The 13,158-nt window shown below is 42.7% G+C and overlaps 1 protein-coding gene across 26 annotated transcripts in view; it reads left to right on the top strand.

Moving 5' to 3' along the window:
* Positions 1-13,158, top strand: part of CLASP1 (cytoplasmic linker associated protein 1) — a 277,455-nt gene that overhangs the window by 201,167 nt on the left and 63,130 nt on the right. For 11 of the 26 annotated variants that reach the window (XM_040474789.1, XM_040474795.1, XM_040474799.1 and 8 more), the window contains 4 exons: positions 5,629-5,732; positions 7,657-7,680; positions 9,029-9,273; positions 11,997-12,060. In XM_040474789.1, coding sequence (XP_040330723.1) covers positions 5,629-5,732; positions 7,657-7,680; positions 9,029-9,273; positions 11,997-12,060 — 437 coding nt within the window. Of the gene's footprint in view, positions 1-2,633; positions 2,697-5,628; positions 5,733-7,656; positions 7,681-9,028; positions 9,274-11,996; positions 12,061-13,158 lie in introns of all 26 variants that reach the window. The other 15 variants (XM_040474788.1, XM_040474793.1, XM_040474790.1 and 12 more) reach the window with 3 other exon arrangements.

Below are 13,158 nucleotides of genomic sequence, written 5' to 3' on the forward strand. Positions count from 1 at the left end.
GGGGTAAATCTGTCTGTACAACTTTTACCCAGCAAGAACAAGAGCGGTCCTCGTGCGCACGGCCCCCCATCTGAGCAGGTACCTGTTCACACTCTGGGACGGGTGTTACCATTATCCCTTTTTTATGAATGACAGAACAGAGACTGAGGGAGAGTAAGCCAGCTGTCCAGGTCACACAGCTAAATGGTGGAGCTAGGTTTTGAATCCAGTCTGACTTCAAAGCTTGGCTGCCCCCTTGCCTCATTTGAAAGTTCTGATAATTTAGCGTCTTTCATTTGTTCCTCGGAAGTGTATTAAATACTTTCTCTCCAGGCTTAAGCACAGAGAAAGTGTCCAGTAATGTTTCTCAATTACGATTTCCAGGTTTGGAGTTAAGCCATGGGAATTCATAGCTCAGTCCCTGAAGGTGGTGTCCAGGGGAGCTCACTGTGCCCTTTAGACAATATGAAGTTTCCTTCTTATTCACGTTAATAATTGTTTCCCACCCTCTCTGTAAATTAGTGAGATTTTTGTGTTAGTGCCCCTTTGGGTCAGTTTATATAGCCAGGTTTTGTTTCAAAAAAGGTCGGTGGGGGGGGTGTGAAAATAATTACATTTTGGTGATTATATACTGGTTTTAAGTTTGCTTTTTTTTTGTTACAAAGTTATCTTGGACCATTTTAATAAGGATGTTTCTGTGGTTACAGTGACAATATCAAAATGAAAGTAAGGGCTCAGCTGTAAATCAGGCTCTGATTGTAAGAGGGTCCACCTCGGATTCCATTGTTGGGTGTTCACTTGAGAACAAAGGATTCATTCCATGACAGATTTACTGTAGAATAGCCTGTTGAAACAGAACCAAAGGACGACTTTCTAAGCAACCTTCAGGCGTTGCTTAAAAGGTATTTCCAGTTTAAACTACCAGGATATGGCACTGATTAACGTTGCACAGTAAATGGTATGCTTCCGTCTTAAAAAGCATTTTGCCAGTTTGTTTGTTTAAGGAAAGTGATTATTTTATATCTGTTTTAGAGATTGCCAATTTATTTTTGTGCATCCTGAGGAATTAGAAATTCCCTTTTTGTGAGCTGGTAGAAATTTGTCCTTATCCACGAGGTAGCTTTTACTATTTGATACCACTCGTACCACTTATGAAGATACGTGCATTTTCATCAAGTGACATGAGCTTAAAAAAATAAAATTATGGGGGCGCCTGGCTGGCTCAGTCGGTAGAGCATGTGACACAATCTCGGGGTCGTGAGTTTGATCCCTGTGTTGGGTGTGGAGATTACTTTAAAAAAAAATTTTTTTTTTTAAATTCTGTCCAAGAGTTTGAGGTTTTGGTATTTTACAACGAGACGGAAGTGTTCACGTGCACAGGATACTGCACTCTGTTAGCATAGGTGAGAAGTGGTAGCACTGCTGGGTAGTACTTTGTTTGTCAAACCTGAGAATTTCCCATGATGCAACCACCGGGTTCCTTTCAGAGTAAGGAGTGTAAGCGTGTTATCTCTTGGGGTTTTTTCCCTGAGGTAAGGAACCATATACTGCATGGCACTCTGCTCCAGAAATTGGTGATTCGAACCAAGTCAGTTTCATGGTTATTTCTGAGAGTTATTCTCTCTATGTGAAGACGGAGTTGAGCATGTAATTCCTCCAATTGCTGAATTAATTCGCTCGTGAATATCTGCTAATCAAGTGATATTTAACGTAGACATGTAAGTCGCAGTTTACTCGTAACCATCGCTGCCACCGCCAGCACCAGCAGCGTACCGGCCCCCACTGCTACCGCTACCACCATTTTACTCAGTGCCCGGCACTGCCTTAAGTGCCTTATATAAGATCTCTCGCACCCGTCTCTACTCCCAAGAGGTACGTACCCTTTTTAGCACATTTCCAGATGCGGAAGCTGAGACACAGAGATGTAGAGCTTCGCCCAAGGTCGTCCCGCTGGTTGTGACCAAAGCAGGACTCGCCCCCGGCTGTCGTGTGGAGCTGGTGCGCGGTTAGCCAGAGTACTGCCAATGCCTCGCCAAGAAGGCTCCTTAAACCCGTTCCGACTAAATTCCCAACAGTGAAACGACAAGTTCGTTAATCGTTAGGATTTTTGTGCAGAAAAACAGCAAAAATTGGGGGAACACAGGATTTCATTTGTTGAGCCCCCTCTCTTGTGACTTCCTTCCATTTCTGTTCAAATAACGTTATGAACCTTTATGCTTTTGTGTTTGGTGCATGGTCGCATATGCATCATGTACCGATGAGGCATCTTGTGAGCTGAGTAAATAATCCATTCTCCTGATGCTCCACCGGGTATAGACGGTGCTCTGTGACTCCTGACGTCCTTCATGTTGCATACTTCCATAACGGCTGACTGAGGCTTCGCGGTGCGAATATAAACGTGGAGTCTGAGCTTAGGCACCGCAGACAGTGCCTTCGTTGTGCCTGTGTGTGTAACAGCCGTGTGAGAGCCAGCAGGCTGCCGCGGAGCTTGGGGATCGGCACTTGCTATCCATTCATCTCCAGCGCCATTTCCGTTCATGAGAAAACATGGCCTTGTTGGGAGCAGTCCCTGCGTTTCCTTCAGACTGTGGCATTTTCTGTGTCGGGTACTCGTGTGTTAATCCTGTGGGTGTTGCCGTTCCTTTTACCTGCAGCCTCTCGACGTCATTCCAGGTCCACTAGTGCCCTCTCCACTGCTGAGTCTGTTGGGCAGTCAGGTGAACAAGTGCTAACTGCATGATTCGGCTTCTTCATACGTCCCGTCTCACGCTCATTCTAGCATTTGTTTCAGTCAGTGTCGCCTAGCACTTGGCATGTATGCACTTCATGTTTGTTTTCCCCAGTGTGCTTTGGTTTTTTTCCGTTGTTGAATGTTTATGGTTCTGTTAATAGGCCGTAGATGCTTTATCGCCTGTTTGACAACATCATCTCTCCAGTGCTCATGTTTATGTGAAAACAAAACAGAAACACGGGGAAGGGCTTCTTCCCCCTCTTTTTAGTCCCTCCCTCAGGAGAACAAGCACCCAAAATAGGTATCATGAAAAGTCCCTTTGGGGAAATAGGGTATGGGTGTCATCCAACAGTCTTGCATTTCCAAAGTCTTTGCTCCCAAAAAGTGGTGATTACTGATGTTAATTATTAGTGTCAGGTTCTGGTGATCTGGAGGAACTATCTAGTTACCAGACGTCCCAAATCACAGAATACATAATTTCACAGGTATAAATACTGTCCTAAAACTTACGGAAAAACAAGGTCACGATTCAGATAATCAGGTCAGGCCGAAGGTAGCCTTTGCAGCCTGTGGTCCCCAAATGTTTCATCCCAGCCCGCTTTAACGATACCAAAAATCCCCTGGTTAGCCATTTGGGGCAAAAAGTAAGCATACAGAAATATGTAAGTGTGCTGGCTTTTTATACGCTAACAGTCCCTACTGACCTGAGTCAGAGTTCCTCACCTGAGCACGGCAGTATGTATTAAGTCACAGACTGTTGATGGTGACAACTGTCACCCGTTCACAGAGTTACTTTCTCTGTTCTTCCTCGAAGTGAAGCGGGCTGTGCATTTTATTACTTACACTCTGTTGGGTACACCCTCCAGAAGATGAGGGCACAGGCACACGCATCCGTCTCGGGGAACGGAGCTTCATGATAACACAAGAGCAGTGAGAGCGTAGAAGAGATTGTGGTCTGGTGAAAACAAAAGGCTTGTAACCTTGCTCAAATCCAGACAAGCATTTCCCCCTCAGATTTGAAATTCAAATGATCTGTGACATCTATCCAGTGACGTGCAGTCACTGTATGGCGGAGCTGGATGCATCTGGGAAGCACAAAGTAATTGCATTGTTCTTACAGCTTTAATTTTGTGTCTAAAAGCAAAATATCAGTATTATCCCTGGAGCAGGAATTGCTGGCATGTGATATACTTTTTGTTTTTTAATTGTTTTAGAGTCCATTTTATTTAAGTTTATGCTGGGTAATTTTTAAATGGCTTATAACTGAATTACTTTCATTTTGTTACTCATAAATCCCTTACTATCTACCCTTTTTTAATGGAAAAAAGAACAAAGATGATGTATAAAACTATATGCACAGCAAATTTCAAATTTACACGAGTTTTATATTTCAACTGATAATACACACACACACACACACACACACACACACACACACACAGGGAGACATCTAGATATTATTGTTTTGTGGTCTCTTATATGGCACATTTAATCATCTTTTACATAATGATTTAAGACATCATGCAGTCTGACCAACAAGTACATTAAAAAAGGGGATAGTATAACATACAATTTTTGTTTCTTTATAAAAATTCATGAGTGTATAACGTTTTGGTTAGCGGTGTTTAAATTTTTTCCCCTTTCTGTGGCGCTGGAAGGTGAAAATTTTGAAACTGACATGTTTAATGAGCTAAGGAACACCTCACTTTGAAACTTCTTGTTTCCTAAAGAACTCTCGTTACATATCCAGAGTTTTAAACATATCACTTTACAAGAAAGATCAACTCATGTAAAGCAGATTTAGCTTTCCTTTTCCCCTAAATGCTCCATTATGAGAATATATATATATGTTTGTATATAGTCCAAACAGTGTCTTATTTGTTCATAAAAAGAAAGCACTTTTTTATCTAACATTTTTCTTCAAAGATTTTTTTTTACACGTTAGTGTTTTAAATAAGAAACGTTTGCCAGTAAATAGGTGTGAGACACTTAGGAAGTATGATTTTTATATGAACTTTTCTCCTGTTGTATGTAGCTCCAAGCTCAGCACCTCTCAAGGAAGGCTGCTCACCTGACATAATGGGACTTGTAAAAAGTTTGCCTTCTTTGTCCATGATCCTTAACATAATGGAACTTAAAATAATTAAACTGCTGGAATTTGTTTTAAATTCCTTGGATTGTATCCATTTTGTTTACATGTATAAAGACTATCATTTGAAATTCAAATCCTTTGAGAGACTCAGGAAAATTTTATACTAATGTTATCTGAGTGATTAATGGTTTGCAGTGGAGATACTAGCTTTTTCTGATGATCATTGAAGACTTTGAATAAAATGAAGTTTAAATAACCTTTGGTGACACAGGCATCATGAACAAGTACCCAAAATTAATTGAGCTCAGTTAATAAGAACAGTTAAACAGTAGTGGCACTGACGAAAATTTGCAGAGATCAATTGAACACATTAGTTTCAAATTTTAACTTCTTATTACACATTGCATTAGAACTCACTTGTCAAACCACGAAGCTCCCTAATTAGTTTGACCCGAACATCAGGGCCACTTGCCTCCAGAGGGAATGCTAAATAGATCAAAAGAGTCAATGCCACCGCCCAGCTCACTTCTAGAATAAGCTCCCCTCTCTCCCAAGTCTCAACACTTTAACACAGCAAAACATCATTAAAGAGCCATTTCAGTTGTCAGGACGCTTTGTGGCACGATAGCATTCAGCACGAACAGCTTGACCTCTGCCGCTGGTGAACAAGTCAGGTCTAGTTAGGACTGCAAGGGAAGTGTAGTTCTGTGTGGCTAGAGACTTTCCAGTGCCTCTGTCCAGTAGGTGGGAAGAGGCAGGAGCCCCTGCAAACAACTGAGAAAATGTGAATTAAAGTGACATATCTTTGGTTTTGTTTTTTGAATAGACCGGTTTGGGCTTGGCCAGGCAGGAAGAATACCTGGCTCTGTGAATGCCATGCGGGTTTTGAGCACGAGTACGGACCTTGAAGCTGCTGTCGCTGATGCTTTGGTAAGAGTCACGGCGCGTGCAGTCTCTCTGACTTACTCATCCGCCATTTTCCTCACAGAAGATCGCCTCCAAATCAGCGTCCTCAGGCATCCCCGGCACTGTGTGAATTGTGTAAATATTGTGTACACCCTGTGTAAATAACGTGTAAACTTGTATTATTATCTCTTTCTTTTGAAACTTGGATGGATCCCTGTACAGAAGTGAAGATTGGCCTTACAGAAAACACTAGCATCAAGTATTTCTTCTGTGCTCTTCATGTCAAGGAAGTTTTGATGTCATTGGGCTGCTGCTTTTTCCCTTTTTTCTCCATGTTTTTTTTTTTTTTTTTTTCCAGCGTTTCCTTTTTTCATTCTGTGGCTTCTATTGCTTTACAGGCTCTGATGGCATAGCCTAAACACATCATTATAATAGTAGGTAACAGTGTGAGTGGTTTGAAAATCTCACACTTATTCGATGACCACACTAGTTGTTCCATACAATTTTACATTTGTTTCGTCTTTTAAAATGAGTCATTAAGTCCTTGTTAAGGGAACTTTCCCAAACGTTAATGCCGATGGACTCTGAGGACATAAAGCGCTGGTGGAATGTTTTTGCCTCAGTATAATGTAGTTTCTAAAAATATATAATAATAATAATAGTAATATAAAGCAGTTAGAGATCCTTCAGTTTGTGGTTATAGCAAAACACTCCCTGGTAGAATCAGCTTGTGGTCAGATTGCCTTCTAAAGATGCATTTCAACTGGCAGTGACACTGCCTCTAGCATATTCTAGTTGATGTGCTCAGCATTTAAAGCAGATCCTCTTTAGAACTGTCTGATCTCTGGCCTTACTTGTGCTGTTTTAAGATACATTGTCTTTCTAAGGGAAAAAAGTATCTGGTTTCAGAACCAGAAGTTTTAAACCCAGCCGTGTTTTGCATCTGATCAAACCGTTACAGCCCCTGGCTGCACGGGTTCTCGCTTTCACCCCTTCCTGTGTCGCCCTCATTTATTCTTGCGTAGTCAGAGTGCTTTGACAAGCGACTGTGAGCAAGCAGTGTGCCACTCTCCCGATGCTTTTCCTGTAAGCAGGGGCTGCCTGGCCAGCTCTATTCATCGGCCTTCTGTGCAGAAGGGCTTTTTTCCTGGCAGGTACTGGAGTTCAGGATAATTGCTTTAACCATGGCTTTGACTTCAGAGTCATGAGCTGGAACAGAACTCTGGGAAGAGATTCTTCCTTCCAAGCTGCAGCACTGGGAATCGCTTACTTATTCAGGGACCCTATTTGGAGGTCGGTGGGGGGGGGGGGGGGGGAATGATGGATGTGCAAAACCCTTAGTTAAATGGGACTTCCAGTTAAGGTGGGGGAGTTCCCTCCCTCGCTCTTTAAAGAGCTGCGCAAGGGACTGTGCACCAAGTGCTAGGAGCCAGAGTCGGACTTGAGAACTTGAGCTTGGGCTTTCCTTGGCTTGGGCTTTTCTCTGAGCTCTAGCCGTCAGCCCACTCAGGCTGCCCTTATTTACTCTTTGTGCAAACTGCCTGGTCTCCCCGAGTGACCCGCTGCAGAAGAGAGAGCTCAGGAATGGTACACAGATGTGCTTCCCAGGATAGAAGCCCCAGGGCAGACAGAAGCTAGCATGGGAATAGGTAGAATTAACAGTGACTTTAGAGATGTACCACGGCGGTGGGGGGAGTTTTTAGCATAGCAAAGGAGTATGGCAAGTACTAGAAGGTGTTTCTAGGAGGTGTAGGAAGGGCTAGGAGATGCCATTGTGAAAGCGTTCTTTGTTATTATTCGCTTGATATGAATTGCTTGCTAACCTGTATTTTTGGTTTGCTAAGATATGTTTTGCTGTACACTTTTGTTGCAAGAACAATCCCCACATATGCTTCTGACATAATTCTCTATGCTTTTTCCCCATCCTTCAATATTTTCCTGCCTACAGCTGTTAGGAGACTCCAGGAGCAAGGTACCAGTGCTTTAACTTTTGTTTTACAACTTCATTTTTTTCTGTTGCAAGTATATTTCCTTTAGGAGCTAGTGAAAGCAACACAGTGTGTAGTATAATGTAGAAATCCTGATCTGAATTATGATTTGTCCAGTCTAGTGAAGCTGTTGTTAGCGATGGAATCAGTCTCCTCTCTCATCTGTTCTAGTTCTTTTTTGTTTTTTGGGTTTTTTTTGGTTTTTGATTTTTGGTTTTTGGTTGTTGGTTTTTTTATGTCAAGCTGTGCTCCTTCTCCTATCAGTGCTTTATTTTATTAACCCAGTTTGTGTCTACTGTTAACGTTCTTATTTCATGGATGGATGTATTCAACATTTTTCTTATTTTATGGATCTAATTTATACATAAATAAGATGATCTTGTAATTTACCACCCTAACAAGGATGATTGTGAAAGGGGGGACTATTCATAACTATGCTGGGACAAGAGGCATAAGACAGAACTGTCCCGAGCAAGTTGTGATGGATGGACAAGCCGTGTTAATTAGAAAATTACATTTGGGGGGAGAAAAAGAAAAAAGATTACATTTGTATGGTTTTGGCCAATAACTTTTTTTTTTTTCTTTTAGGGAAAATTGTATTTTATCAGTTTACTAGCTGTTGCTATATTATTTATGGGTTTAACTTCCAGTTTTATATTCAGGGTAAGAGAAACAAATGAAGGATCTACAGGAAGCCTATTTGTGTTCAGATAATTTAAGAATCCTTTGACAGGGGCTACTCTGCTCTGCCATTTCAGTTTTAGACTTTCTTAAGGAAGCATGAATATTCAAACAAATTTTCCCATTGACCGTGCTCAAGATCTATTGTTTTTCATTGTGAAAGGGGCTGGTGGGCACACTTACTTGCGGTGTGGCAGGGGCTGGCCCAGGTTAGTTAGCATATCCTTCCGTTATATCCTCGCAACAAACGTGTGAGAGGTATCGTTACTGTGATTTCAAAGATGGGGAGAGTGGAGCAGGAAGGTTAGGAGGCTTTCCGGGCTTCCTCAGCCCGTCAGCGGCTGCAGGCTGACCACCCAAGTCTGTCTTACTGCAAAGTCCACACACCGGACTAGAGACCGTACTCTTTTCGTCTCTGCTGTGGATTGCTCTGCTTGTTATCCTATCCCGACTGGACGTCTGCTTTTCTGTTTTCATTTCTCTAATCTGTAAGCACAGGAAAGTGCAGTGCTTGTGTGCGTGCCTGCGTGCCCGTGTGCGTGCGTGTATCTTTTTACCATTAACTGTTGCCGATTTTGTTTGGCGTGACTCGCGGTCATTTCGCCTTCCCATTTCTTCCTCCGTCACTCCCACCTCCGTTGGACCTGACAGAAGAAGCCGGTGAGGAGGAGGTATGAGCCGTACGGGATGTATTCTGATGACGATGCCAACAGCGATGCCTCAAGCGTTTGCTCTGAGCGCTCGTACGGCTCCAGGAACGGCGGCATTCCCCACTATCTGCGGCAGACCGAGGACGTAGCAGAAGTTCTCAACCACTGTGCCAGTTCCAACTGGTCGGAAAGGAAAGAAGGGCTTCTCGGCCTGCAGAACTTGCTGAAGAGCCAAAGAACACTGAGGTGAGGGGACAGGAGGCCGAGGTTGTGAGCCAAGTTCTAAGTCTCATGGTCTGCTCATCAGCACCTTAAATGGATTCCTTGCCATTCGTGCAGTCCTTCCAGAGTTCCAAGGCTCAGGGTCAGGCACTACGAGTGCTAAGATGGCTAAGACGTGGTCTTTGCCTTCCAGAGACTTTGAAACCTCTGGCAAATACTCTGTACTTTATTAGGTGCGTAAAACATTTGGTTCCCTTACAGTTCATATGTATCAGGTAGGTGTTGTTTGAGAAATCTTGGTACAGTTTGCAGTTTAGGTAAAAAAATCAAACAACTCTGCAGGTTGATATGGTTCATTACACTTTGGGATCGTGGGTAAAATGATAGCAGTCTCCATCTAAAATGTTTCAATATGCAAACACATATATACCTTATAAATGTGTATAGTAATGACATACTAAGAGTACTTTAAACTTGTAACGGTATTATCACTAGAAGTGATTACTTTGTTTTTGCCTTTGTTTCTGTGTTTCATAAATTTTCTCAAATGAGCTTGTATTACACACACCAAAAAAGTATGTGTTTATACCATACTTCATCAAATCTAAGGCACCATTGATGCACCGTTATTTTACATCCCTCTAAGAAGAAATGCTTACTTATTAAACCATGGCAATACTAATATGTCTTTGATTGTAAGACAAAGCTCAAAATTATAGAAATGTTACAACGTGAAGAATTTGAGAAAGTTAGAATCCATGAAATGCAGTATATTCTTTTTTTTTTTTTTTCATTTTTTTTTTTTCAACGTTTATTTATTTTTGGGACAGAGAGAGACAGAGCATGAATGGGGGAGGGGCAGAGAGAGAGGGAGACACAGAATCGGAAACAGGCTCCAGGCTCTGAGCCATCAGCCCAGAGCCCGACGCGGGGCTCGAACTCACGGACCGGACCGCGAGATCGTGACCATGCAGTATATTCTTTGGATAATTTTTTTTTAAAGTTTATTTCGAGAAAGAAAGAGAGCAAGCACGTACATGCGGGAAGAGGGGCAGAAAAAGGCGGAGAGAGAGAGAGAGAGAGAGAGAGAGAGAGAGAATTCCAAGTGGGCCCCCAGCTGTCAGCGTGGAGCCCAGTCCTGGGGCTCAATCCCACCCAAACTGTGAGATCATGACCTGAGCCGAAACCAAGAGTTGGACACTTAACCGACTAAGCCACCCAGGTGCCCCTGGATAGTTTTTCTAAGATAAATTTTGAACGTGTGTAAGTTTATGGTCACAGGTGGGCCCTGCGAAGCTAAGTGAACATTGACTGATGAATCCTCATGCTGTTAAGTGTGCCCCTCCAGTCAGTCAGACTCAACCCTGCCATATTCGGACTTGTTATGTGCTGTCCTCCTACCTCCCCCCAGCCCCCCATTATTCCATTCTGGTCACGAAGAGGTCTTGAGCAGCTTTTTCCTATGCCTTCTGAAATTCAGGTAGCCTCTGACATTCACTAGTGAGCTGTCAACAACAAAATGAGGATGGTTTATTGAGATGATGATTCCTCAGAATCTGCTTAATCTGGTGGTCCCCTTTCTTAATATGTTAATGTTGACCAAGTATCCGTTGAATAATCTCTAGAAATCTATTGATTGGGACTGGTCTAATCTAGAGCACTGTGTTACTGATGTTAAAGTAGATCATCAAACCAGCTGTGTCGTATGTGTGAAGGGGGATTACTCAGGGGGTAATTTGGGGGCAAGATGATGATCCTTATACTCAAGCCTTGAAGTAAAATGGGCCTCAGTGGTATAGATAAGGATAAGAAGAAGCAAAAGGGCACTAACAGGAAATGAACATTTGCCTTGTCTCAGTAGCTGTAGGAAGGAAGCGTGTTCTCTCCTTAACCCTCCCTGTAGTCATTTGTTTGATACAGATCTAAAGACATCTGAGTACTTTGTAGCAAAACTGAGATTAAAATCCAGGTCTGTCTCAACCCAAACCACCATGCTTTTCCTAGTTTATCTCATTGAGTTTCATCTGTGGCAGGTGGAAGACAGACCTCAAATGAGTGGGGTTTAGCTCATGGCTTTGCCTCCCCCATGTGTGTGAACTTCAGCAGTCACTCTGGAAGATTGTTTCCTTGTTTTCAGATGAGAGCCCAACTATCATGATTTTATATTTCTACTTAATTTCATCATGACCTAAAGTTAATTTATTTGTGAAAAAAACTTTGTTATATAAAAATTATTTAAAAAAAAATTTTTTTAATTTTAGTGTTTATTTATTTTTAGAGAGAGAGACAGAGTGTGAGCAAGGGAGGGACAGAGAGAGAGGGAGACACAGAATCCAAAGCAGGATCCAGGCTCTGAGCTGTCAGCACAGAGCCTCATGTGGAACTCGAACCCACGAACCACGAGATCATGACCTGAGCCAAAGTTGGACGCTCAACCAACTGAGCCACCCAGGCGTCCCTGTTACATAAAAATTATTTTTTACAAAGCTGTCACAGGGTGCATGGGTGGCTCAGTCGGTGAAGCCTCCGATTCTTCATTTCGGCTCAAGTCGTGATCTCATGGTCTGTGAATTCAAGCCCCACACTGGGCTCTGCGCTGACAGTGTAGAGCCTGCTTGAGATTCTCAGTCGCCCCCTCTCTCTACGCCTCCCCCTTCTCAAAATACAGAAAAAACAAAAGCTGTCACTAATCTCAGTGTTGATTCATGAAATTCCAAGTTCATTTCTTTCCATTTTATTTCCTCTAGTCGAGTAGAATTGAAAAGACTGTGTGAGATCTTCACTCGAATGTTTGCTGACCCTCACAGCAAGGTAAGTCTGGGAATCCTGCCTGCTGATGCCCCCCCCCCCCCCCCGCATGCCCACGTGAGCTGTATAATACACTACTTAAGAGTGAGAGACAGTTCCCCATAGTGCAGTTTAGACCTTCCAATTTAACACCAGTTTCTGCAGTAGTTGATGTTATATCTTTTAAGCTGTTTTTTTCTTTGTTTGTTTGTTTTTGTTTCTTGAGAGAGACGGAGAGAGGGTCCCAAGCAGGGACTCAGTCTCACGAATAGTGAGATCATGACCTGAGCCAAAATCAAGAGTCGGAAGCTTAACCAACTGAGCCACCCAGGCACCCCCCTCCCCCCGTTATATCTTTTAAAAATGACTTCTGGAGAACTTAAAATGTCCATAAAACTTTGGGCTGGATAAAGTATGTTTTAAGAGTTAATGGAAAAGAGTCAGATGTATTCTTATTCAGATACTTTGGGTGCCTCCTATTAGCCAAACAGTGGTGCTAGAATAAAACACTGTATTATAATGTAGTGCCCCCTTTTTTTTTAACTTACAGTAAAGAAGATAATCAAATACATGATTTTTTTTTTTTTTTTTTTTTTGTATCCCACGTAGAATGTGTCTATATAGGACAGGACAGAAAAATAGAAGCATTTATGTAACGGATTTATTGAAAAACCAGGTTAAACTATTTCTCCAAATAGAATTTGCTGTCCCTAAGAACTTGCTGTCCCTAAGAACTTGCTGTCCCTAAGAACTGTGGCCATTTAGCAGGTGTCCACACTCCCGGGGTCCAAGGACAGTGCTGAGCGTGAGGGGATCCCTGCTGCGGGGGAAACAACACTGAGTGTGACCCAGGCCCTTTCTAGGAGTGGTGCTGAGAGGGGGTCTTTACAGAAGCTTACTTGGAGTCCAGATTTGAAGCACATACCATCAGTTGGGGAGGAGTCCTAGAGGCTGTCGGGTGCTTTTAGAGAAAGAAAATAGGGGGAATGAGTTTATTGGGGAAGTTTAAAGATTGGATAAAGGACAGAAACAACCTATGGGTCCTGTCCTTTGAGATGCTCATGAGAGCCTAGGAGAATGAATGTGTGGGTTCTCTGGTCTCTACGGGGGGGGGGGGGGGGG

The sequence above is a fragment of the Herpailurus yagouaroundi genome, unplaced genomic scaffold (genome assembly GCF_014898765.1).
Source record: "Herpailurus yagouaroundi ecotype Mexico unplaced genomic scaffold, PumYag 140, whole genome shotgun sequence".
Lineage (NCBI taxonomy): Eukaryota > Metazoa > Chordata > Mammalia > Carnivora > Felidae > Herpailurus > Herpailurus yagouaroundi.